The 27,076-nt window shown below is 38.5% G+C and overlaps 1 protein-coding gene across 1 annotated transcript in view; it reads right to left on the bottom strand.

Annotated features, from left to right (window-relative positions):
• LOC117987053 (lachesin-like) overlaps positions 1 to 27,076 on the bottom strand; it is a 77,448-nt gene that overhangs the window by 33,199 nt on the left and 17,173 nt on the right. Inside the window, exons 2-3 of the mRNA XM_034974006.2 lie at positions 2,837 to 2,934; positions 1,215 to 1,419 (exon numbers count right to left, since the gene is read on the bottom strand). Coding sequence (XP_034829897.1) covers positions 1,215 to 1,419; positions 2,837 to 2,934 — 303 coding nt within the window. The remainder of the gene's footprint in view (positions 1 to 1,214; positions 1,420 to 2,836; positions 2,935 to 27,076) is intronic.

Raw genomic sequence — 27,076 nt, 5'->3', positions numbered from 1 at the left:
AACCCTTTTAGGATCACTTCGTTGTCCGTCGGTCTGTATCGTGTCTGTCAAGAAACCTATAGGGTACTTCCCGTTGATCTAGAATCATGAAATTCGGCAGAGGTCTTGTAGCTCACAGGGAAAAAATCCAAAATCGTGAATTTGTGGTTACATCACAGAAAAAAATTAAAATGTGTTCATGAATAAATAAATTAGTATTTAATTTCAACTTTAAAAGTAAGATTTATTTACCAAGTGGGGTATCAAATAAAAAAGCTTTACTTACCTGTGTCCTGTACATTCTGAAACAGATTTTTATTTATTTTTATGCACAAATCAAAAAGTATTCTTTTTGATTTATCGTGCTAAATGACGAAAAAATACAATTGTAGTACGGAACCCTCGGTGCGCTAGTCTGGCTGACACTCGGGCGGTTTTTGTAGCGCTTTTTTTGTAGCGCTTGGCTATAATTGTCGCTGGGAAATAATTATGCCTCATCATCAACGCATCGTCAGCTCACTGACTTCACAAACCTGTCCGTGGCGCTGACGTCACGCAGGTCCAGCGCCATGTTGGACCGCTAATGCGATGGTTCTTGGCTATCACGTGTAATACTCACCGACGACTTGCAGTAGGTGTGTTTGGCTCATCATGGGCTCGGTGTTGACTTGGCACATGTAGCGGCCGCCGTCCGTGGCGCTGACGTCACGCAGGTCCAGCGCCATGTTGGACCGCTAATGCGGTGGTTCTTGGCGATCACGTGTAATACTCACCGACGACTTGCAGTAGGTGTGTTTGGCTCATCATGGGCTCGGTGTTGACTTGGCACATGTAGCGGCCGCCGTCCGTGGCGCTGACGTCACGCAGGTCCAGCGCCATGTTGGACCGCTAATGCGGTGGTTCTTGGCGATCACGTGTAATACTCACCGACAACTTGCAGTAGGTGTGTTTGGCTCATCATGGGCTCGGTGTTGACTTGGCACATGTAGCGGCCCCCGTCCGTGGCGCTGACGTCACGCAGGTCCAGCGCCATGTTGGACCGCTAATGCGGTGGTTCTTGGCGATCACGTGTAATACTCACCGACAACTTGCAGTAGGTGTGTTTGGCTCATCATGGGCTCGGTGTTGACTTGGCACATGTAGCGGCCGCCGTCCGTGGCGCTGACGTCACGCAGGTCCAGCGCCATGTTGGACCGCTAATGCGGTGGTTCTTGGCGATCACGTGTAATACTCACCGACAACTTGCAGTAGGTGTGTTTGGCTCATCATGGGCTCGGTGTTGACTTGGCACATGTAGCGGCCCCCGTCCGTGGCGCTGACGTCACGCAGGCCCAGCGTCCACGCGCCGTCGCCATGTTGGACGCTGATGCGGTGGTTCTTGGTGATAACATGACCCGCTATCGTGAGTATTGTCTGTGTGTCCACGCGTAACCACGCAACCTGGTGAAAAGGTAATTAATTTTTTTATTCATCTTGAATGAGCCCTTGAATCTTTGAAGCCCATTGGCTAATATCGCCTGACCCATGGGTTCTTTTCTGCAGCTGATCGTCTTATCCTTAGTATATCCGTATATATAGTACCCAGCAAACAACTTGGAGCTAAAGCAGCGTAGTGGGAGAAAGTTGCCGAATCCGGGAAGCGAAAGTCGATGTATCAACCAATGGCGTGCACTCGCGCTGACTGATCAACCAATCGCGTGCACCCGCTATCCAATCGCACAAATACTCAAGTTTAATTAATTTTAATCTTTTAGGAAAAAATGATTATTATCAAGGCAAACTGTGTTAGATTCGGAGTCCTGATTAAAAATCTAAAGTCGCGTTACGGATGGGACGGCGAGCATTTATCAACATCAGTTGAATGGAAGATGATCAAGTAAAAATTAAAAACGTGTCACCGTAACGTTTGGAGCATTAATCACTGACAGACAATCGCTGAAACTTGGACTGCGTAATTTATAACGAAAATTGACCTTTGTCGTCGTGAGGTCTCGATGACACTGTGATTAATGTAATGCTATAAATTGCGGATTATTATCTACATGAGTGCGCAACGCAAAGCAATGTTTATTTTAATTAAATCTTTGGTGGCGTCGAGTATGTGTTTTAAAATCATGATTCCGAAAGAGTTATCAGATTTTCCATTGCAAATATTTAAACAGTGTGTTAAATAACATTTTTCGGACAAGGTTGAAAGTGAAAGGTCGGCTTTGTTGTTTGGAGTTAGTTTTTAGGGTTCCCTACCTCTAAAGAAAAAAAGAACTCTTAAAGGATCACTTCGTTGTCTGGCTGTCTGTCTGACTGTCTGTCGTGTCTGTCAAGAAAACCTATAGGGTATCTGTTTCTCATTGACCTAGAATCATGAAATTTGGCGGATAGGTAGGTCTTATAGCACAAGTAAAGGAAAAAATCCGAATACCGTGAATTTGTGGTTAGATCATTTTAAGAAAAAATTATTTATTAACAAATGTATTTTAAACGAATAATTAGAGGTAGTATTTTCAACTTCCAGAGTAAGATAGCTATACCAAGGAATTATATGAAAGGGCTTTACCTATACATTCTAAGACAGATTTTTATTTATTTTTATGCTTTGATTTATCGAGCAAAACGTCGAATAAATACGACATTAGGTACTGCTCGGTGCGCGAGTCTGACTGACACTTGGCCGGTTTTTTTAGATTCATTTGGTATCAAAAATAGCAGCATTTCTTTACTCCACAGGTATGGTATACCTAAGTACGCAATTGGTTTTCGTGCGCCACCCTACCGACAGTAAGTACTGCGGAACCCTCGGTGCGCGAGTCTGGCTCGCTCTTGGCCGGTTTTTTTTATTACAACAAAAGCATATGTTTACCTTGAAGCTCTGTAAGTCGTCAACTCTGCAGGTCAGGGCGGCGTCCCGGCCCACCGCCACCGTCACGTTGGAGCCCGGGCCCACGAACCGGGGTAAATCTGTAACAACGACACAATACATTCGCACCACTGAACCATAAGGTATATCTTAGGTGGCAAACTTTTCAACAAACTGCTTTTGACGAGATAAATCAGTACCCATTGCCCATATTATAAATGCGAAAGTGTGTTTGTTTGTTGGTTTATTGGTTGGTTGGTTTGTCCTCCAATCACGTCGCAACGGAGCAACGGATCAACGTGATTTTTTGCATGGGTATAGTTAAAGACCTGGAGAGTGACATAGGCTACTTTTTACCTCGGGAAATCAAAATTCCCACGGGATTTTTAAAAACCTAAATCCACGCGGACGAAGTCGCGGGAATCAGCTAGTCCATGATATACAATGAACCAAAAGCTCAATTTGCTATAATCCGCTGAAACAGGTCGAATCTGTATGGTGCAACATGCAGCATGCGACATGCACCGCTCGCCCTCCCACTGCTAAATATGCAGGAAGAAGCAGCCACCAGGCAAGCAATACGCACCACCACCACGCAGCACCACACAAATCCCAAACACACTCGACGCACGTTTCGCCGCGACACCAGAGCATCCTCAGGAGATGTAGACCTTACAATCCACAATTGCCAAGATTTTTATATTGGGATTTGTGTGGTGGTGCGTATTGCTTGCTTGGTGACTGCATGTTTAGCAGTAGGAGGGCGGGCGGTGCATGTCGCACGCTGCATGTTGCATCATACAAATTCGACGTGTTTCAGCGGATTATAGCAAATTGAGATTTTGGTTCATTGTATATCATGGATTTCCGCAAAGAAACGGACTTTTTATCCCGGAAAATCAAAAAGTTCCTATAGGATTTCAAAAAACATAATTCCACGCGGACAAAGTCACGGGCATCAGCTAGTAATAATCTGAACTTCGCCAGTTGTAAATAAGCGTGCGTTAAAATGAGCTGAAATAAATTATATTTTTTGTATGTTCGGGACAGGTCCACGCTTCTAACTAAGTTGAGCGATATATCACACGCAAGTACGGTTCCCTTGTCGGGGGAGAGGAGAGGAGGGGGCGAAGTTTGCAAAATTAAATAATTAATAGGTATTAAAAACGATAATTATTAAGAATCAAACAAACTTACTTTATGATGGATATCAAATTATACGAGCATCTTGACCGAATATGATTTCTACTGTTTACATGCATGAGTTTTTGTGAACAACGACTCAATAATATTGGTTTACTTTGTAACTCTAAATATCTAAATATATCATATAGAGTCACAAAATGTATAATAGTATATGTTATAGTGTGTAAGTTATGTAGTAAATGTAGAATATATTGTTTATTGCAAGTTTTCCTTTTTACTTTTTAGTTTGTAATCCAAGATAGCCGCTGCACCCATTTGTCATTTTCGCATTGAAGGTGTCATTTTCAGAGTTATCGGGATGGCTGAGAACGAATATGATTTTCATATTCACCCCTCATCATATCCACCCCCAAAATCTTGAAAACGGAATATATTAGCTTTAAAAAAACTAAAATGTGGCACATGTTCATATTATGCTCGTTCATTGAGTGAGTCAAATTAACTAAACCTAGACTAGATTTTAATTCACTTCAACGGTAGTTTAGCGTGGTTATAATTCAAATTCAAAATTAATGATGTCACCTAACATCATAAATTTGGTTTCACCGTGATCTGAATAGCTTTAGGTATCACCTATAGGTAGTATTACGTAATAATAATTATTTTAGGTTCAAATTATTATGGACTAAGAGCCAGCGCGTGCCAGACTTTGTTATTTTATAAAAGCTGAAAGTTTCTCTGCGTATCGTCCCCAAAACTGGGAGGAACGTTTGTTTTGATCATGGTGGCTTTGGGAGATAACAGGTAATAAAGGTGTAAAATAATGTAATCTTACGTCAAATTATAAAGTACTAGCTTATGCTCGCGACTTCGTCCGCGTGGACTACATAAATTTCAAACCCCTATTTCACCCCTTTAGGGGTTGAATTTTCAAAAATCCTTTCTTAGCGGATGCCTACGTCGTAATAGCTATCTGCATGCCAAATTTCAGCCCGATCCGTCCAGTAGTTTGAGCTGTGCGTTGATAGATCAGTCAGTCAGTCAGTCAGTCAGTCAGTCATTCAGTCAGTCAGTCAGTCACCTTTTCCTTTTATATATATAGATAATCAGTAGTCAGTACCCTTATTACAAATGCGAAAGTGTGTTTGTTTGTTGGTTTGTTGGTTTGTCCTTCAATCACGTCGCAACGGTGCAACGGATTGACGTGATTTTTTTCATGGGTATAGATAAAGACCTGGAGAGTGACATAGGCTAGTTTTCATCCCGGAAAATAAAAGGGTTCCCACGGGATTTTGAAAAATCTAATTCCACGCGGACGAAGTCGCGAGCATAAGCTAGTTCTTTTATATTTTCTTCAGAATAGTATTAGGAAACACGTCATGCATTGCCAGACACTTATAGTGTCGTGGCAAACCCTGTCAGACACACAAAAAGTTACCAAAGCCGAAATCTCATTCTAAAGGTCGATGTACAATATTTTCTTGCCGGCTACTGTAATATGCTTTATTGTTAGACTAGCTGATCCCCGCGGCTTCGCCCGCGTAGATTTAGGTTTTTAAAGATCCCGTATAGCCTATGTCACTCAGGAATAATGTAGCTTTCTACTGGTGAAAGAATTTTTAAAATCGGTTCAGTAGTTCTAAAGATTACCCCCTACAAACAAACTTAACGACATTACCTCTTTATATAATATTACGGAACCCTATTTTTTTCCAAAATAAAATATAGCCTATGTTACTCGTGGATAATGTAGCTTTCGAATGGTGAAAGAATTTTTAAAATCGGTCCAGTAGTTTTTGAGCCTATTCAGTACAAACAAACAAACAAACAAACAAACAAACAAACAAACAAACAAAGTTTTCCTCTTTATAATATTAGTGTAGATGTAGACAACGGGCCGTGCAGCAGAAATCGTAATATTTTAATTTCGCCATAACTTCAAAACCAAACGTCCAATTTTAATCATTCAAAGACCAAATATTATCTCCATAAACTGTTCTTAGTGATGAAATCATTTATTTTGATAAGGATTAATAGCATGAGTAAAATAAACGCGTTTAAATGTAGTCCAAAAAAAATTCAAGATTTTTAAATAAAAAAATGGTTGCTGTGCCTCACTCGACATAGATGGGTATAGTGTGTCGCGGACTTTTTTGTAGATATTTATAAGGTCTACAATTAATTAGAACATTTTATGGTTCTATCTTTTATAGTTTAGGCAGCGTACGCAAAATAAGTAACTTTTCTGGTTGATTTTTTACACCTTGTGTCCGAAAAACCCAAATATCTTACGGAACCCTATTTTTTTCCAAAATAAATATAGCCTATGTTACTCGTGGATAATGTAGCTTTCGAATGGTGAAAGAATTTTTAAAATCGGTCCAGTAGTTTTTGAGCCTATTCAGTACAAACAAACAAACAAACAAACAAACAAACAAACAAACAAACAAACAAACAAACAAAGTTTTCCTCTTTATAATATTAGTGTAGATATATAAGTCCCGCAAATTGCTTATGCGCGTGGCCGCCATTTTAGTGACGTCAGCACTAGACTGAAGTTTCGAGCTGATGGTATAGTTTTACTTAAATATACATCAAAATGACGTCATTTCGATGTTAATGAGATATGGTTCCAACGCAATAGCAATTTGCGGGACATATATCAAAATATCCGCGCAACATAAAGCCCACCCCACACAAAGGAGTAATCCATCCACACATAAATTATATACTACACACGTAGTAGTCCTTCGTATAGGAGGAAACTCAGGTATAAAATATTAAGTACCTTCCCGGAGTCCAGAGCCATTGGGTCCGTAAGCAAATCGACCTCAAGGTGCACCCTTACAATGATCTACCATTTTTCAGCCTCTCCCAAAAGCACCCAAGAGACTACCAACCATATTTTCGGTAACGGACATTTGGAGAGCGATCAGGGTTGCCTCTATATTTTCACTTAAAGTCAGACAATATGCTTGCTTAATAATTATTAGTTATTACAATTCCTTATAGGCTTGCTTACTTATTACAAATTACTTATTACAAACTAAACTAGCACGCGACTTCCAAACGACGCAACACTTTCAAACCCCTATTTCACCCCCTTAGGAGTTGAATTTTCAAAAATCCTTTCTTAGCGTATGCCTACGTCATAATAGCTATCTGACCGACTGACTGACTGATTAAATTTTAGCCCGATCCGTCCAGTAGTTAGAGCTGTGCGTTGATACAGCTCAAACTACTGGACGGATCGGGCTAAAATTTAAGAGCCTCAATAGCTCAACCGGTATAGGAGTAGACTGAAAACCGAAAGGTCGACGGTTAAAACTCCGCCCGTAGCACTATTGTCGTACCTACTCCTAGCACAAGCCTGACCCTTAATTGGAGAGGAAAGGGGAATATTAGTCATTTAACATGGCTAATATTCTTTAAAAAAAATTGGCATGCAGATATGAGATAGCTATTATAACGCAAAAATTTGTATTGTATATTGTGTATATGGGGTAGTCTATGCGGCTAAAGTCGTGGGCGTAAGCTAGGACAGTATAAAAATATAAAATAGTTGAAAATCAATGCTTTTAATATTCACATCTCAAATAAAGTTTGTTCCAAAAGTAACATACAATTTTGATAAAGCGCTATCGACAACCCTAAACGAGACCTAGAGAGCTCAAAACGACGATCGCTCCCTAGGTAGACGAGTGGCTTGGAAAAACATTCGTGTATAAGCAACCTTATGGGCCAGAACTAAAGGCCCATTATAAAACGTTTTGTCACGAAGGCGAAGAGCGAAACATACGTATTTTAGTTTCTGTTGTTTTTGTCGTAGATCTTATATGACATTATATTATACTGGCTTGGCAGTTCGTTTTTGCGAATTTTTCATAAGTGCTCGGTAAGAGTCATGGTAGTTTGTACTTTGTAGTTTAATTCGATTCAAAGCTAATATTTCATCCATAAGTAGGTACTAATATTATAAATGCGAAAGTGTGTCAGTCTGCTAGCTTTTCACGGCCCAACAATTTAACCGATTTTGATGAAATTTGATACAGAGTTAGCAACTTTCGTTTATTATGTAAGTCATTATCCCATATTTGGCCCCCTTTAGTGATGAATTTGTAAACATTCTTTCTTAGTAATTTACCTACTGAAAAAAATCTGATGGTTTCTGAGATGCTGTAAATGGGAAATTCCTCGATTGGATAAGAATTACATCCAAGTATCGCTTGTTTACATATTTAACAGTTTTACCCAAACATAATTTTGTTTTATAAACAAAAAGAAATTATATAGAAAAGTCAACAATACCTACTTGTGATGTGAAAGTTTTATTATTATTATATATTATTTTATTTCCCGTGACGCCATAGTTCACGGCTCGTAAACTTTGTTTTCATAACTTTTGTGGGTGTAACTATGTATGTTTCGCTAAATTTTAATTAAATGAAAAACAAAACAACGAGGGTTCCGTACTACAGTCGTATTTTGCGACATTTTGCGCGATAATTCAAAAACTATAATGCATAAAAATAAAAATAACATCTGTTTTAGAATGCACACGTGAAGCCCTTTCATAATATGATACCCCGCTTGGTATAGTTAGCTTACTTCTACAATTGGAAATACTAATTTTTAGTTCATGACGACAATTTTTTTGTGTGAGGTACCCACAAAAATCACGGTTTTCAGATTTTTTCCCCTAATGTCTGCTATAAGACCTACCTTCCTGCCGAATTTTATGATTCTATGTCAACGGGAAGTACTCTGTAGGTTTCTTGACAGATCGATCGCGACAGATAGACACACAGACAACAAAGTGATCCTATAAGGGTTCCGTTTTTCCTTTTGAGGTACTTTTACAAAAATCGATGCTTTAATAATGTTTGTAACATAAATCGCAAACTCTACAATGAAATCATTTTGTGCATCCATAGAGCCGCATTTCTATTAATTAATCACAGGTGATTAAAATTTCACACAACTATTAATTAAACCAAATTTGAATCAAAACAACTCGGATGATAAATGCTTTCCATTGCTCTGTAATTTTGCATTTCGGATTGTTATTATTCATCGATGGAATAGTGCCTTAATTATAATTTACTAGCAACTAGCTGATGCCCGCGGCTTTGCCTGCGTGGTTTTAAGTTTTTAAAAATCCTGTGGGAACTCTTGATTTTCCAGGACAAAAATTAGCCTAATTGGCGCAAGCGTTTAGACGAGGAGAGAAACGCACGCCAACGCATTGTCGGTGCCATTCTACCAAACTTCGAAGCCTGGCTGGGGAGAAAACATGGCAGCGTAACCTTCAGACTGACGCAGGTACTTAACGGACATGGTTGTTTCGGTGAGTACCTGTGTCGCATCGGTCGCGAGATGACCCCGCGATGTCACCACTGTGAAGAGGACAGGGACTCCGCGCAGCACACGCTTGAAGAGTGCCCTACCTGGGAGTCCGAGCGGTGCACCCTGGTCGGCTGCATAGGGAGAGACTTGTCACCACCGGCTGTCATAGCGGCAATGCTGGAGGACAATGAAGCATGGCGGGCAGTGGTCTCCTTCTGTGAAACAGTAATGTTCAAGAAGGAGGCCGCCGAGCGGGTTCGCGAGCGAGCTGATCCTGCTCGAAGGCGGAGACAGCAGGGCGGCGTTGATCAACGTCCTGATGAGTCTAACCAATAGTCCCAAGCGCTAGGACTTCGAGGTCGCGACTAGCTGCACTTTCGCCAGGATGTGTCCAACGGGCGTCGCGCGAGAGAGGCACCGGCGCACGTTCTTTAGAGTTCCCGGGGCCTCTCAATAACGCGCGGAGGGCCAACGAGGGGGTTTTAGTGGGTAGAAATCCCACATAACCCGATTGGGTATCTTTAGAAGATTTCCCCCTCGAAAAAAAAAAAAAAAAAAAAAGGACAAAAATTAGCCTATCCGTAGTAGCCCGTCTCTGAGATGCAAAGTATAAATTTCGTAAAAACATATCAACGAAAATTCGTTAAAAATCCCGTGGGATCACCACGATTTAGGGATCAGAGTTGAAAAGTGGGTCTTCGAGTTCAATGATACAGTCTTTACTTGGTAGGTCTATGTACCTCCAATATCAATTTATAACCGACAGTTTCTAAATCCCATAAGTTTTGGTGGTCATGTCCCCTGCAGCATCAGGATTGAGGAGTTGGAATCCAAATTTTTTGTGGGCATGCCGCAAAGTTCGATCAATTAAAAAAATACGCAAATCGGTTCAGAAATGTCGGAGATTTCGGTGTACGTAGGTAGAAAAACACAACTTCTCCTTTTTTATAATAAATAAATAAAATCATTTTATTGCAGGTCAGGGGACCCATATAAAATATCAGTCAGATTGACAGTCGGTTAAATAAGTAACTTATCTCCTTGGTCAATCCTCTACATGCGTGTGAAAGTCCCGTCAAAATAGGTTCAGCCGTTCCGAAGATTAGCCCGTTCAAAAGGACAGAAAAACAGGCCAAAGTGTGATTCAGTTATGGTACAGTTCAAATAACCATAATATGAGCTTAATTTGTCGTAGTAATTTAGAAATTACAGACAGACACTTCAATTTTATTTATTAGTATAGTTAGATACAAATCTAGCTCGTGCCAAAATTGCGGAATTCCGTTAATTGAGGCATGTGATTAATACATGCCAATCGCCAATTAGCCGTCTGTCTGTGTATTTGAGTCGTCCAATCGTTTATAATATTCCAGATAGTGTAGTGACCGAATATAATGACCAACGCGACGAGCTGGAATAATTGGTCATTTCAAAATTGGTCCCGCTTCGTCGTCCTAGCACGCGTGGACAGACGGCATCGAAAGACTCTAGCTGCTGGATCTCTGTCAGAGTGAACTAGAGTGAGGAAACTCTCGGTTTTGATCCTAAATTGACATTAGTCAAACATTAGGCTAGGGGTGACGTGTTATACATGGATGCAAGAAACAAAGTCAAAGTCAAAAAAGTTTATTCAAAATCCATACTAATATTATAAATGCGAAAGTGTGTCTGTCTGTCCGTCTGTCTATCTGTCTGTCAATATGTCTGTCTGTCTGTCTGCTAGCCGTTCACGGTCCATCCGTTCAACCAATTTTGGCGAAATTTGGTACAGAGATAGCTTGCATGGAAGGACATAGGCAACATTTAATCCCCGAAGTCGCGGGCATCATCTAGTAGGTAATAAATTAAACTTTTTGATAGTCGGCAATAATAATTCTTAGTATAATGGTAAAATCAAAAATACCGAAATTTCTTTCTAGAGGTCGAGGTCCAATATTTTCTGCCGGCTACTGTAGATAAGGTCTGACGGCCATGGGTTTTGGACCATAACAGATTCCGTAAACAGCGGATGTGACAGATGTACTAAGATGGAAACAAAGTGATTTATTAAGTTTACGGATTTATAGATTTGGGTGGTAAAAACACTAAAAATATTATTAATTTTTTAGCTAAAAATCAGCATAAAATTATTATCTACTGTAAAACATATTTTTACTGTAATTATCCCGATTTCAATTCCATATAAATCGTCAAAAACATATAAATATCAATTGCAATAACGGTGAAGGAAAACATCATGAGGAAACTTGCATACGAGTTCTCCATATTCTCAAAGGTGTGTGAAGTCTGCCGATCCGCATTGGGCCAGCGTGGCAGACTATGGTCTAAACCCTTCTCACTCTGAGATGAGACCTGTGCTCAGTAGTGCGCCAGTAATGAGTTGATCACTGCGATGATGAAATAACACGTACTCTCAACGTATGTTCATGTCTTCTTCTTCTCGAGTCGACGGTTACCTCAAACACTGGTAGGCCAAAAAACCGCAACTGAGATAGCTTAAAGGTGGCCATTGTGGTGAAAAGCGTGGTGGGCTTGTGATCGTTATAAAACTAAGCACCTCGCGGGGAGGCTCTTTTCATGTCCCCTATGTTCATGTGATTCCTCGTAAACAAACAAGGCTCCTCGTGACGCAGGAATACCTGTGTAGAATCCAGCGCGAGTGTCTCTCGACCTGATAGCGCGGAGTGCTCTAAGCCGGGACATCATGTCGCTGGAGTGTGTCGGTGAGTGGCTAACGACGAAGTTTGCACTCATTTCTCAAGTTTTTTGAGTTGCCTTTTTCATCCTAATTGGTAGTTTGTACTTTGTTTCTTTTTTATTCCGGTACAAGTCAGCCCTTGATTGCGATATTAGTTAAGGAAAAATGCTGATACTGAGATGGAAGTGAGCTAACTTAAAGTATATAATATTATTACAGATTAGCGTTTTTTCGCGCGTATTTAAAACTTGTTTATGTGTGCGAAGGACCTTATTACTAAGGGTGAAATCTATAGAGCGCACTCTAACTTTGCTCAGACTTAAAACAGAGTTAAAACGAGACCGATGTATATCGCTCAGATAAATCTGTCTCGTTGTAACTCAAACTTAAGTCTGAGCAAAGTCAAAGCGTGCTCTATTGATCTTAGCCTAAGCCAACGTTGTCCGTCCGTCCGTTCGTCCATCCGTTCGTTTTTCAATGTATCTCGTGAACTGTAATAGGTAGAGAGCTGAAATTTTCACAGAATGTGCATTTCTATTGCAGCTATAACAAAAACTAGTTATTCCTAACTATTATTCCTTGTACGATGGTACGGAACCCTTCGTGTGCGAGTTCGACTAGCACTTGACTGATTTTTTTGTGACACGATATAAAGCTCTTATCATGCTTTACTGTAAGTCGACGTCAAGTCTGTGTAATGTAATGTGCAAAGACCTTTATGTTATTTTCTCTGTTATAGCTCAGCTCAGCTGCTATTATATGCCAAGCGAGAGCGCTTTCGCTACTTAAAGTTGTTTTAAAAGTCTTGGTAAAAAGTTAAAAAGTTCACTATTGTGTAGAAGCCTCAACGATCTTTGTGTTACAAAAGAACTCTACGTTATCATCTGGGTGTAGTTCATTGTACAAACGAGGTCGTTTCACCCGCGTTCACTGACCCTTCCTGAATTAATTACCCTTTACTTTAAATTCTAGCAAAACACCGTGATAAATCGTTGGGTGATAATTTATTATGTAAATTTTGGATTAAGGACTTAGCCTAATTTATTGTGGAAAGGATCTACCCACGAACTTTCTGCTGTATAGGAAATCTAAGCGGTGCGGCCGGCGGCGCGGGGAGCGACTATAACAAATGCATAGTATTACCGTATACGTCAGTCTATTGCGTTAGTTATGGGCACAACTGATGAATATGTTTTAATGATGGAGCCGAAAATTGTTCAAATATTTGTCGAACAAGCATTACAGAGCAGCAGCGTGACTATGGCAAAACTGACAAAATGTACGCGTAATATCTTTGCGCTGAGATTTAAAAAGACTTGTTTGAATTATTTGAATTTACTCAGAATTGACAAAAGCCAAAACTTTCACGTTTTACTGTATCTTAACTCTGCAAAAATCCATAGTACGCTCCACAAAATATTACCTCGGTTTCAGAAACATGATGTGATTGATGTGAAGCAATGCGTCACCATGATCGGTAGTCGTCAAATTCGCTCAGCTCGCCGCTTCGCTCGCCGCCCTACCAAATTTCGTGGGTAGACGAGAGCTACTAGTTATGTATTTTATTCATAGTTATGACGGAAACACATCGTAATTGCCAATTGTTCAAAAATATATTTTTAGAAGCTTCACAATTTTTTGTCAATTAAAAATATAGTACTTAGCTGCGAGTAATCGAGTATGTACAATGTACATTGTACAGTGGGAACAACAGGGCTTCAACAGGGCATAAAACTCAATTGTAGGCTCTAACAGGCTCACTCTAGATTTATACCTATCCTGTAAAAAAAGCTGAGTGAGTGACTGATCTATCAACGCATAGCTCAAATGCTGAAACTACTGGACGAATCAGAATTATGACGTAAACATTCGCTAAGAGAGGCTTTTTGAAAATACAACTCCTAAGGGGGTAAAATAGGGGTTTGTAGTTTGTGTAGTCTACGCGGACGAGGTCGCAAGCATAAGCTAGTCTAAATATATAAAATGAAAAGGTGACTGACTGATCTATCAACGCACAGCTCAAACTACTGGACGGATCGGGCTGAAATTTGGCATGCAGGTAGTCATTATGACGTAGGCATCCGCTAAGAAAGGATTTTTGAAAATTCAACTCCTAAGGGGGTGAAATAGGGGGTTTGAAATTTGTGTAGTCCACGCGGACGAAGTCGCGAGCGTAAGCTAGTTACGTATAAAGGAAGAACAATAATTCGTCAAACAATATAACCCCACATAATTCCTACAAACGTAACTCGTCTCTACAATAATCTTACGTCACACATTTGGAGACAGGTAAATATGAGGAGGTAGGTTTGATATATGATCGGCATAAGCTGGGAAGTTCCACGAACTCAAGCCTTATGAAATACAAGCTTATCCCCCAACTTCATCCGCGTGGATAGCATCAATTTCATATCCCTATTTTACCCCTTTAGGGGTTGAATTTTAGAAAATCCTTTCTTAGCAGATGTCTACAGATGTCATAATAGCTATCTGCATCATGCATGCCACATTTTAGCCCGATCCGTCCAGTAGTTTGAGCTGTGCGTTGATAGATCAGTCAGACAGTCAGTCAGCCACCTTTTCCTTTTATATATTTAGATGTGAAAGTATGGATGTTTGTCCGCTAGCTTTTCACGCCCCATTCATTTAATTGATTTGACTTAATTTTGGTCCAGATATAGGAGTCATAGGGAAGAACATAGGCTAATTTTATCTCGGAAAATCAAAGACTTCCAATGAGATTGTTAAATAATCTCAAATATCCATGTGGACCAAGTTGTGGCGTACAAAGATCATCCTGAAGACGGAACTAGCCTACTTTTATTCTAGAAAATCATAGAGCTATCACGTGATTAAAAAAAACTAAATCCACGCGGACGCAATCGCGGGAATCATTTACTTAGTCTAGTTAAGAAATAATAAGTAATATTACTATTAAAAAGTGCTGTGCGCATAAGCCGTGAGTTTCTAGTTTGTATCAGATTCTTTGCTAAAGAATTTTCGCTTTAATAAAATCTTTCTTTCTTCCATTACAAATGAGCCTACAATCTTTTGAGAATGTTTTATTATTAAAAAACCAAACGACGTGTTCTGGGATAGTTTAGATATAAATACTAAATATTATTATAGTGAAAAGTCGGTAACTGGATAGGTGACCTCTAAAGTATGTTAACCAATTTATTATTTTACTAGCTAATGCCCGTGACTTTGTCCGCGTGGATTTAGGGATTTAAAAATCCCGTGGAAACTCTTTGTCACTATCCAGATCTTTAACTATACCCATGCATAAATCACGTCGATCCTGCTCCTTTGCGACATGATTAAAGGACAAACTTACAAACCAATAAGCCCACAAACCAATAAACAAACACACTTTCGCATTTATAATATGGGATCCAGTTCAATTCAGATGAATTCGAGCTAGAAATACATTTTGTTTACTTTTGTTTTGTTTATTTGAGTAGTTCCATTCCAAAGTATATTATACCAAAATCTACTTAGGTATTTGCCTATAGATCGCTTAATACCTATATTAAACGAAAAAATATATATTTCGTTTTCATTTCATTCGTACTTTATTAAAATAAATTACAAATTCATATAATTTATCCAAATCCTACACCATTAAAACGAAATTAATTGAATCAATTTATAACAAACAAGGCTCACCCGTTTACAAATTTTTAATGTACAGTCGTATAAAAAAGGTTCTCGTTTTGAACCCCTGGATTAATTAAGCCTTCCATACACACGTACTCCTTTGACGGATTGAATGAAAGCCGAGGGAAGTACGGCTCGCCAAATTTAACCAATTACATGCCATAGTGGTGTGCGAATATGCGTATGTACCTACCCTATAGAGACATGTATAATATTCGTTCGTATGAAACGGACGGGAATTTTTCGTAAATTTTTTTAATTGCTGACTGCATTTTTATTTAAATTTCGATTGTTCCTGTGCAATAGCAAGTGTATGTGCAGGCAGGTAACGGGTTCGATCCTCGGCAGACACAATTTGAAAATTTTGCTTAAAACGTTGCTGAAGAATTCAACTCGCAACGCGTTATATAGTTTGTGATTCGGCCGAGATACTGTCGATGCTGAAATTTAAATTAAACTTAAATCAATCAAGTGTGGGTTGTACTCGCACACGAAGGGTTCCGTACCATGTTACAAGGAATAACACTATTTAATTTTTTTAAATTTTCATGGCAGCTATTTTCTAATTTTTATTTATGGTTGTCATAGCGGCAATAAAAATACACATTTTGTAGACATACCTACGGGCGGACTAACGGACGGACGGACAGACGGACGGACAGCGGAGGCTTGGCCCGTTCGGGTGCGAAATCATCCCAAAAATAAGAAAATAAAAATATTATAGCGTGCTTACCTTGCATAAACGTAAAATGTTATGAAAATAAAAATATTATAAATTCACCAATTAGAAGCGGGATCGAGCGTTTTAAACTCTATTAAAGCGATGAGCAAATGAATTGAAATACACAAAATACAATTGAGTTCCCGCTCCCGTTCATTTCAAATTATAATATTTCGACATTCAAAAACCTTTTCTGTACCATCCTGTAGGATTGCCGCTTTTGTGGCCAAGTGCGAGTCTGACTCACATTTGGCCAGTTTTTTTTTATTTAATAAAAAAACCAAAGAAAATGAGCAGGTCTCATTTTATATGGTATTGCTTAGGTTAACATCTAAGCAATAATCACCTAGTTTTATTTTAGAATAAATATTTTTGTTCTCATTTAAATAAAACCTGGCCACTTGAGTGATGCCATTTTGTTGGTGATCTGTCATCTATACGTACTATTCTATATCAATGTAGAGCCTCAATAGCTCAACCGGTATAGGAGTGGACTGAAAACCGAAAGGTCGACGGTTTAAATCCCGCCTGTTGCACTATTGTCGTACCTACTCCTAGCACAAGCCTGACGCTTAATTGGAGAGGAAAGGGGAATATTAGTCATTTAATATGGTTAATATTCTTTAAAAAAAAAAAAAGGTTCCAGTGACAACCCTATTGACAGCAAAAAAATCCAATTTAATTAAGTTGAGAGGTTAAAGTAATAACGGTCAAGTTAACGCATTGATGTTAAAGCTCAAAGCTGCTTAACCGGACTTGAAAACCAGATCTGGAAAATTTTGCATGAAAAATGTCAAGGCTAGAATTTTCAACCAAATTTTCAATGCATTTTCAGTAAATTTCTAACTTGCTTTAGTCCCTGCTGACGCCAGCCAATATGGTATTTCAGCTAAATCTTTTACATGAAATATGAGTGAAAAAATAAAATGTGAAATTACGAAAACAAGGCACAGTTGCTGGGATACTTGGAAATGAGTTCAAGTCATTGTACTTATTCAGTAATCGAATTCTCTAGTTTTAGTTTTAGGCCATTTTGCTTGAAAATGGGTTACATTAATGGGCTAACGATATCCAGATTGAAGAAAAAAGAATTTAATCAAAAGTGTAATAATACCGTTTTGTTCGCCAGCTCACATATGGTAAAAAACAAAGTGTTCATCCGCGTTGGTCTTTATATGCACCTGTAACTTTTAAACTTCTTTTGTTATGTTTTTTCTTCTTGAAATGCCTCCTATCGGAGGTTGGCAATCATCAGAGCTATCTGCACCTTGGACACTGCTGCGCGGAAAAGAGATCGGATACTCTTCCCGTAGCATTGGCGTAAATTCTTTAGCCACGATGTTCTTCTTTGGCAGGGTGGTCTTCTGCCGGCTATTTTTCCCTGAATAATGAGTTGAAGCTAAAAAAGAAGTTTAAAGGGGTTTATTTAGGGTGTACTTGTAACAAGAAAAGTTATTTGTAAAATACAACATTCAAAGCGCACAAAGTCGCGGACAACCGCTAGTTAACCAGAAAGTTTTAATTTGGTACGAAAATGTACAGATCTACGCGACCCTTTGAAGAGATTCGTATACTTACAAAGTCTTTGGACTCTGACCTCAAACAAAAATAAAAACCTGACAAGTGCGTATCCGGTTCGCACACGAAGGGTTCTGTACCATTGAACAAGATTACAACTTTCAAAATAGTCTGTCTATATTACTTATTTAGTCTTTTTCAATTGAATACTCCTACATTGAATACTCCTACCTATGGCATGTAAAAGCTTGTGAACCAGTATTTTAGCTATAAATGACTGGTATTCAATTAGTTTTGCGCTTTTTACGGCTGAAAAAACCTACGGTGAATTTTATTTGCCTTCGTAGATATTATGATGAAATGGACAGAGGTTTGATGGTGAATTGAGCGCTGTAAATGGATGTAAATAAAGGCCTGAACAGACAAAAATACGACGAATAATCCACTGTGTATTGCGAAGAATGATGTTTGCATGAAAAAAAGCTTTGCGTGTATCTGTTCCGTACTTATATACGAAATGAGTAAACTTGTTTGGTAAATTCGTTACACAATTACTCGGCGGGTATTTTTAAAAATTTTGTCAATCGTTTTTACTAGGTTTCCGTAGTACATAAGGGACCCTTATAGTTTCATCATGTCCGTCTATCAGAGACTTAGATCTGAGACTGCTGTAATTTTGCATGGTTTATTAACCACGCAAGCAAAGTAGTAAAATAAAATCATAAATTTTTTTTTTTACCTACCTAGGTTATCACGTAAAGTGGGGTCAATGTTTTTCTCGTTTATCTCATGGCATGTGGTGTCGTTGGATAGGTTTTTCAAAAATATTGTGGGTGTGGGAAAATCATTTATGGATTCAGGGATCCGTTTGTAAAATATCAAGCTTTAAATTGCTAAATTTTCGTTAGATTCAAATGCTCGTCAGCTAAACGGTTGTGTTTGGGTCATCATCATCATCATCATCATCCATGACCATGTGCCAGTACTGAGCAAAGGTCTTCTCTCAGGCATGCAAGTTTTCTCACGATGTTTTCCAACTATGTATTAGACGTATTCGCTGAATTCATATTAATGACAATTTATCATTAGTCTACGATAGATTCACAGCCGCACTCAGAGTTGCTAATCGTAACTTAAGATTGAGTTAAAACAAGACAGATTTATGTGAGAGATATAGCTCTGTCTCGTTTTAACTAAACTTAAGTAACGATTAAGCGACTCTGAGTGCAGTTAGTTTCATAAAAAAATATGTATTTCATTCCAAATTCATATTTTCCTTTGCTCGTTATTGACTCGTTTTGTTTGTTAAGCCCAATTTAGCGAACAAAGCAAATTATCTCTTTCCATTCATAATAAATACAGAGCAAATGTCTCATATCGATTTGTTTCAAACAATAACTAAGAAAGACTTACCTTTCACGATACCCAGTAATTTGCTTTTATTGGAATGAATTAGGAATGAATAAACTTTAAGAGAAGAGGTTCGATCCCAGGGACGCACCTCTACCTTTTCGGAGTTATGTGCGTTTCAAGTAATTAAACAACACTTGCTTTAACGGTGAAGGAAAACATCGTGGGGAAACCTGTATGCCTGAGAGTTCTCCATAATGTTCTTCAAGATGTGTGAAGTATGTCAATCCGCGCTTAGCGTGGTGGAGTATAGCCAAACCCTTCTAGTTCTAAAGGAGACCCGTGTTCAGTAGTGAGCCGGTGATGGGTTGATCATGATGATGAAACTCCAAGTGACCCTAACCCGCTCCCCAGCGCTTTCCACACAAACATAGTTTGGATCGCATTTGAATATTATTTAAAAAAAAGTCATAGTGATAGGCAACTACGGAACCCCATACAACGTGAGGCCCAATACGCACTTGACCGGTTTTTTATTAAAATAGTTTTTATTTCCGTCCGCGTGGACTACATCTAACCTCTATACATCCTTAGAGGTTGAATTTTCAAAAATCCTTTCTTAACGGATGTCAAAAGTACGGTTCAGACTAAAATCGCACTTTTGACACAAAAAGTTAAAACGGGGCATGAGGAGTTAAATAGCTCAACCGGTAAAGGAGTGGACTGAAAACCGAAAGGTCGGCCGACGCGACGGTCGGTTCAAACCCCGCCCGTTGCACTAATTATTGTCGTACCTACTCCTAGCACAAGCCTGACGCTTCGTTGGAGAGGAAAGGGGAATATTAGTCATTAAACATGGCTAATATTCTTTAAAAAAAATTACCCGTTATATGTATACCTATTATAGGTAAGTGATATCCTCTAGAAAATACAAAGCACATAATACTGACCTTATCGCTATAAAAGCGATCTTCCAGACAGATAAAAATAGCTACAGGATGGCAAAAGAAAGGAAATCTTATACTTGTGATTTCCTTAGAGACAAAATATTTACGATACTAAAAATCGTTTTCCTGTGTATCCTGTCTCGTCCCAAAATACAATATAAATTTTATTGTTTCATCTTTTTTGGTTCTTGTACCTCAAAAGAAAATTCTTCCGATTTTCCTTTGTGAGGTACTCGTACGAATAGTTCCTTTATTACATTTTTTACATATTTCGTTTTTTAATATTCGTTCACAATGGACAAATTTCAAGAAAATACGCATTTTTTGCAGTTTGTGTTGATATAACTTGATTCTTAACTTAATTCTGAGAAAAATGTGTTTAAAGATAAGTAGGTACCTATCAATATATAATTTATTATTATATTAATGACCCTATATAAATACCCTATATGTTATAAAATATAAAAAATCCTATATAATATAAAAAACTTTACGACCTGAAAAAGTTATGCGTAATTTGATTATTATTATTATTATTATAATACTAGATATAATTATATTAAGTCCTTAGTTTTAGAAAACTTGTAACTGCCTTCTGCAATACAGGGTTTTCCCAGTGCAGAGGGTAGGAAACTCGTTCTTGTGTCTAAATTCTAAATTCAAAATAAATTATTATTATTAATATGAGTAATTAATCTTAATCCTAATCTTAGTCTTATTATTAGTTTACTCAAAGATATCATAACAAAGGTATATACAATTATTTTACTGATTTTATTTTAAAAATTGAAAACAAACTTATATTATGCTTGTGTGTGTGTATGTGTGAACTGTGAACTGTGACTGAACTGTGACATATACGTGCATACGTAGAGATTGGTTTGGCTTTGGGGTCTAAGCACCTTTTGACACCTATGAGCGTGCTTTATAAATGACAGCCCGTTACTTGATTTGATTTAACTTAATAGTTTAATAAGTCTCAAAGACGCCGCTCTTTCCCTTTGTCTGAAAATTTCCGCCGCTTAAATATCTGTTAGCCAGATATTATCAGATCCGTCTCGCGATATTACTTGTCGGAGATTGCAGCCCCCGTCTTTACGGATTAATATTAAAATTAAGAAAGGGTATAATGGGTCTTATCGGATTATGTTCTTCAAATTACGTAAGTTGTGTATAATTTTGCTGATTAAGAGGGAAAAGGAATTAGTTAGTTTCTTTTAGACTTTTGCCTTGGTTTTATTGAGTTACCTAATAAAAACCCATTTACTTTTTTGTTTTTTCGCCTATCTAGTTTCTCATCGCAAACTGTGGAAATTACTAAGTGGGTCTACAAAATAGCAATAATATGTAGGTACTTTAAAAAAAACAAACACACTTTCGCATTTATAATATGGGAGTGATTTATATGGGAGTGATGTAGGTACCTAAAGTCCGGGCCGATTGAATTGAGTCAAAACATAAACAAACACACCTTTTCGCCAACACGTAACTTCGTTGACACTTTTCTCGATGTAAAACAGTTAAAAACACGCACTAACGCCTTGTGGTCCACGAATACACGTAAAATTCATTCAATTTATCCATGATTTAATTTGACTAAGTATTTAATTTGACTAATTTTATCAAAACTATGTACACGTTGTTCGGTATATCATAAGTCATAACATATTGCATGCTAATAGGCAGAATTTGGCTGTACCTTTTTGTTTTGTAATATCTGCACTGTTTACCCATATTCGCAATAAAGAAATTTGAATTTGAATTTGAATTTGATTTCAACAAAAATTTTAATAAAAAAAAACTAAACAAAAAAAAATTAAGATCCACAGAGAAAACTAAAATGCTAGTTTTGACGTTTCGTATTCTTTTATTTCTTTAGTGTTGTGCAGATACGACATTGCTACCATAGACTAAAAATGATTGAATGTAAGTGACCGTACACATCGATAATTCGTTCAGAATCAAAAACTAACCGAGTTATATAATAAATCAAATTATTTTAATATAGCGTTGTTTACCAACCCATCAATAGATATATAATGTTACTAGCTTATGCTCGCGACTTCGTCCGCGTGGACTACACAAATTTCAAACCCCTATTTCACCCCCTTAGGGGTTGAATTATCAAAAATCCTTTCTTAGCGGATGCCTACGTCATAATAGCTATCTGCATGCCAAATTTCAGCCGGATCCGTCCAGTAGTTTGAGCTGTGCGTTGATAGATCAGTCAGTCATTCAGTCAGTCAGTCAGTCAGTCAGTCACCTTTTCCTTTTATATATTTAGATTTTATATTGCATTTACATAATAATACCTATAAATAGTACATAAAATGAAATAATTCTTTACATCAGAGTTAATTCGTTCAATCGTCCATTCCCAATATAGTTCAGCAATTTAGCGCATCACTAGAGGCCATGTCAAAATAAAGTCACGTGATCAGTACCGCCATATTTGTTATCTTTTTTGATCAATCCTGGAATGCTATATGGGTACATGCGATCGATATAAAATGAATCGACAACAACTAGGCTCCCTTGTACCGTGGTACTCGATTCTAATACAAAACGTTGAAGCAAAATGGTTATATACAAAACATGTATTCCCAGTCAGATCACAAGCCACGAGTACAAACTGCGAAGCTATCAACTGATAGGCTCCGCTTATAGCCGCGATTTACATAACCAAATTGTCTCGAGCGGTTTATTCTTGCGGCGTCTGCGAATTTTACTAGTCTAAAGGTAAGATATGAAAATAAGCACTTAATTCTTCGACGGAGATTTCTTTTTCACAAAATTTACTATGTAGAATCTACTTATAGATGATACCGAAACTTTACAGACACAAACTTTACTTTTGACGACCTCCCTGGCGCAGTAGTAAGCACTATGTGGTCTTATTAATGGGAGGTCCCGGGTTCGATTCCTGGCAGGGATATGAAATTTTCAAATTTCTGGTCTGGTCTGGTGGTGGCTTACCACCCTACCGGCAAAGCCGTGTCGCCAAGTGATTTAGCGTTCTAGTACTATGCCGTGTAGAAACCAAAGGGACATGGGTTTATTAAAAACTGCCATACCCCAGCTTAGCCCGCATCCATCATAGACTGCATCGTCACTCACCACCAGGTGAGATTGCAGTCAAAGGCTAAATTGTATCTGAATGACGAAAAAAAGACAGAATACGGAGACCTCTCTGGCATGCAGGTTTCTTCGCAATATTTTCCTTTATCATTGAAGCAAGTGATACTCAATTGCTTAAAATGCACATAACTCCGAAAAGTTAGAGGTGCGTGCCCGGGATCGAATGCAAATGGAAACGGAATGGTTTGGTTTGTTGGTTTGTTCTTCAAACACGTCGCAACGGTGCAACGGATTGACGTGATTTTTTGCATGGATATAGATTTAAACACCTGGAAAGTGACATAGGCTACTTTTTATCCCGGAAAATCAAAGAGTTCCCACGGGATTTTTAAAAACCTAATTCCACCGGGCATCAGCTAGTAGAAGATATTTGTGTGAATGTGAGAGACTATCGACTATCGACTAACTCAATCTGGGAACGTCCGTTTAGAGCACCGTCACCTGTATTTCTACGGCATTTCGAAAGTCCCAAGTCATTTACCTCGGAGAAGATTGGCATAGTAGCAGATAGGCGCTGTCACGACTTCGTACCTACTCTATTAAATGTTCCTTTTTGTTCCAAAGCATTGCACAAGTTAACCCTGAAAGAAAAATGCCGAATAAAATAAAATAAAATAGCCATTTATTCTACTACCATTAAATCACATTTTTTTTTACAATTTATTGCACCTACAAAAGTCACCGACCACCATGTCGAAGGAAAAAACGAAGGAACACAAAAAAAACATTCTTATCGATTTTTAAATATTATTTATAATATTATGGTGACTATGATAAGAAAAAAATTATGATTGAAAGAAATACCTACTAATATTTAAAACCTGAAAATTTTGCTTATTCAGGTGTGATAGTATAGTATAGTAGTTAGGACGTCTGCCTTCTAATCGGAGGTCGAGGGTTCGATCCCGGGGACGCACCTTTAACTTTTCAGAGTACCTAATGTGCGTTTTTATGTAATATGTCACTTGCTCTAAGGTGAAGGAAAACATCGTGAACATCGGTGAAGAAACCGGCATGCCCGAGAGTTCTCCGTAATGTTCTCAATGGTGTGTGAAGTCTACGAATCCACACATGGCCAACGTGGTAGACTATGGCCAAAACCCTTCTCATTCTAAGAGGTGACCCGTACTCAGTAATGGGCTGGTAATGTGTTTTAATCTTCTAAATATATAAAACGAAATTGTGACTGACTGACTGATCTATCAACGCACAGCTCAAACTGCTAGACGCATCGGCCTGAAGTTTGGAATGCACTGATAGCTATTATGACGTACACATCCGTTAGGAAAGGATTTTTGAATATTCAATCCCTAGGGGGGTAAAATAGGGGTTTGAAATTTGAGTAGTCCACGCGGACGAAGTCTCGGGCATAAGCTAGTATCGTATAATTATGAGGAGAAATGTATTAAGAGAAGTTACAATGAAAGCAATAGGTTTGATAGAAAGAAAAATAATATTATGGTTATTTCTATTAGGTATTGTATTGTAGCGACTTATATAAAACCAGTCATGTAGAAACATTATCGATAGGCCGTGTCAACGTTCCGTTCCGTTCCGTTCCGTTCCATTCCGAATCATTGCCCGGTCGGACAAAAACGACCTAATGGAATTCATAATTATACGAAAAGTCATATTTTATTCTCTTTAAGGTTCGTACGCACCTGAGCGGCGCGGCGCGGCGCTTCAGTGAGCTTCACGTCGCGGCACAGAGCTTCAAAATATCATTTCTATCATTTTGTATGGCGCATATCGCACTAGAGCGGCGCGGCGCGGCGCTTCACCGCGCGTTGCCGCGCGGCACGGCTGGAGAGAATATTTTGAAGCGCACCGAAGCGACGCGCAGTGCAGTGACGCTAGTGCGACATACCCAGCGGCGCGGCGCGGCGCTTCAGTATGCGTACGTCGCTCGAATAAGATACACGCGCATCTTGTTAGGTATTTAAAGTACTTAGTACAGGCAAGAATCGGCAAGATAGACCTCAAAATAAATAACGTAGGTTTAATTTTTGACACATGACGTGTTCCTCATGCTCTTAGAAGTATATCCTCAAAGGTCCCAACCCCTAGGATGTCGGCTTCCCCCCTTCCCAGTGTCTAAATGTATAAAAATGTCTCTCCGAGCGTTATGAGAAAACATCAATGGTAAAAATAATCCTGATTAAATAACTATAATATATTATGTACATATTATACCTACCTACTTCATCTAGGTAGAATTAATAGTTTCGGAAATATGCCTACCTATTGTTGTACTTGTGTTTATATTATACTAGCTTATGCCCGCGACGTCGTCCGCGTGGACTACACAAATCTCGAACCCCTATTTTACCCCCTTAGGGGTTGAATTTTCATAAATCCCTTTTTAGCGGATGTCTACGTCATATTAGCTAGTTAGCTAGCCAGCATGCCAAATTTCAGCCCGATCCGTCAAGTAGTTTGAGCTGTGCGTTGATAGATCAGTCAGTCAGTCACCTTTTTCTTTTATATAGGTATTTAGATATAATATGTACCTGTGTTTACCTGCCTATTTTATATCTATTGCACATAAAACAAAGACATTTTGCGAAAATGCTTTTTCTAATGTAATTTCCACAGAACCTAAGGGACTAGCTGATGCCCGCAACTTCGTTCGCGTAGATGTAGGTTTTTTAAAAATCCCGTGGAAACTTTTTGATTTTCGGGATAAAACTAGCCTATGTGTAGGTACACATAGGCTACTTTTATCCTACAGGGTATAATCTATCTCAGGTATATAGGTACTAGTAGGTAATTCCCGGAAATGTGCTCACCTATAGAAAAATCTAAATCCACGCGGACGAAGTCGCAGGCATCATCTAGTTGCATTTTTTTTTAGATTTTTAATCCCGTGTGAACTCTTTGATTTTCCGGGATAAAAAGTTGCCTACCTCTGTCAATTCCCGGAATGCAAGCTACCTCTGGTCCAAACTTCATATAAATGGGCCTTTAACAATCCTGTGGAAATTCTTTCATTTTCCAGGATAAAAAGGAGCCTGTCCTTCCCCGGGATGTAATTCAACTTTGTACCAAATTTCATCCTGTTGAGCCGTGAAAAGCTAGTAGATAGACAGACAAATACACTTTTGCGTTGATAATAATATAAGTATGGATATGCATAAATATTTTTTTATAATTTCCATAAAAACTATCATCATCATCATCATCATCAACCGATAGATATGTCCACTGCTGGACATAGGTTTCTTGTAGGATTATATTACCGACCTGTGTGGTATACCTATTGTTTCTAATGTAATTTCCACAAAAACTATTAGGCAATAGCATAAAGAATTTTGTCTTCGACATTCTGAAGTAAATGTGAAATGGTACAGAGTCATTAAGAAGGCGAGGAAACAAAATGTGATATCCTTCTTGATAGCGTGACTTTGGTATGTCAGCAATCCATTTCTTCTTCTTTTTTAGGGTTCCGTACCTCAAAAGGAAAAACGGAACTCTTATAGGATCACTGTCTGTCTGTCTGTCTGTCTGTCCGTCTGTCTGTGAGTGAGTGAACTATACCAAGTGGGGTATCATATGAAAGGTCTTCACCTGTACATTCTAAAACAGATTTTTATTTATTTTTATGCATCATAGTTTTTAAATTATCGAAATCATACGACTGTAGTACGGAACCCTCATTGCGCGAGCCTGACTCGCACTTGGCCGGTTTTTTCTCTTCGATAATTCGTTCTTCTTCTGCA

This window comes from Maniola hyperantus, chromosome 12 (assembly GCF_902806685.2).
Source record: "Maniola hyperantus chromosome 12, iAphHyp1.2, whole genome shotgun sequence".
NCBI classification, from domain to species: Eukaryota; Metazoa; Arthropoda; class Insecta; order Lepidoptera; family Nymphalidae; genus Maniola; species Maniola hyperantus.
Note: the sequence above shows the minus strand (reverse complement) of the source record. Positions and strands in the feature narration are given on the sequence as shown.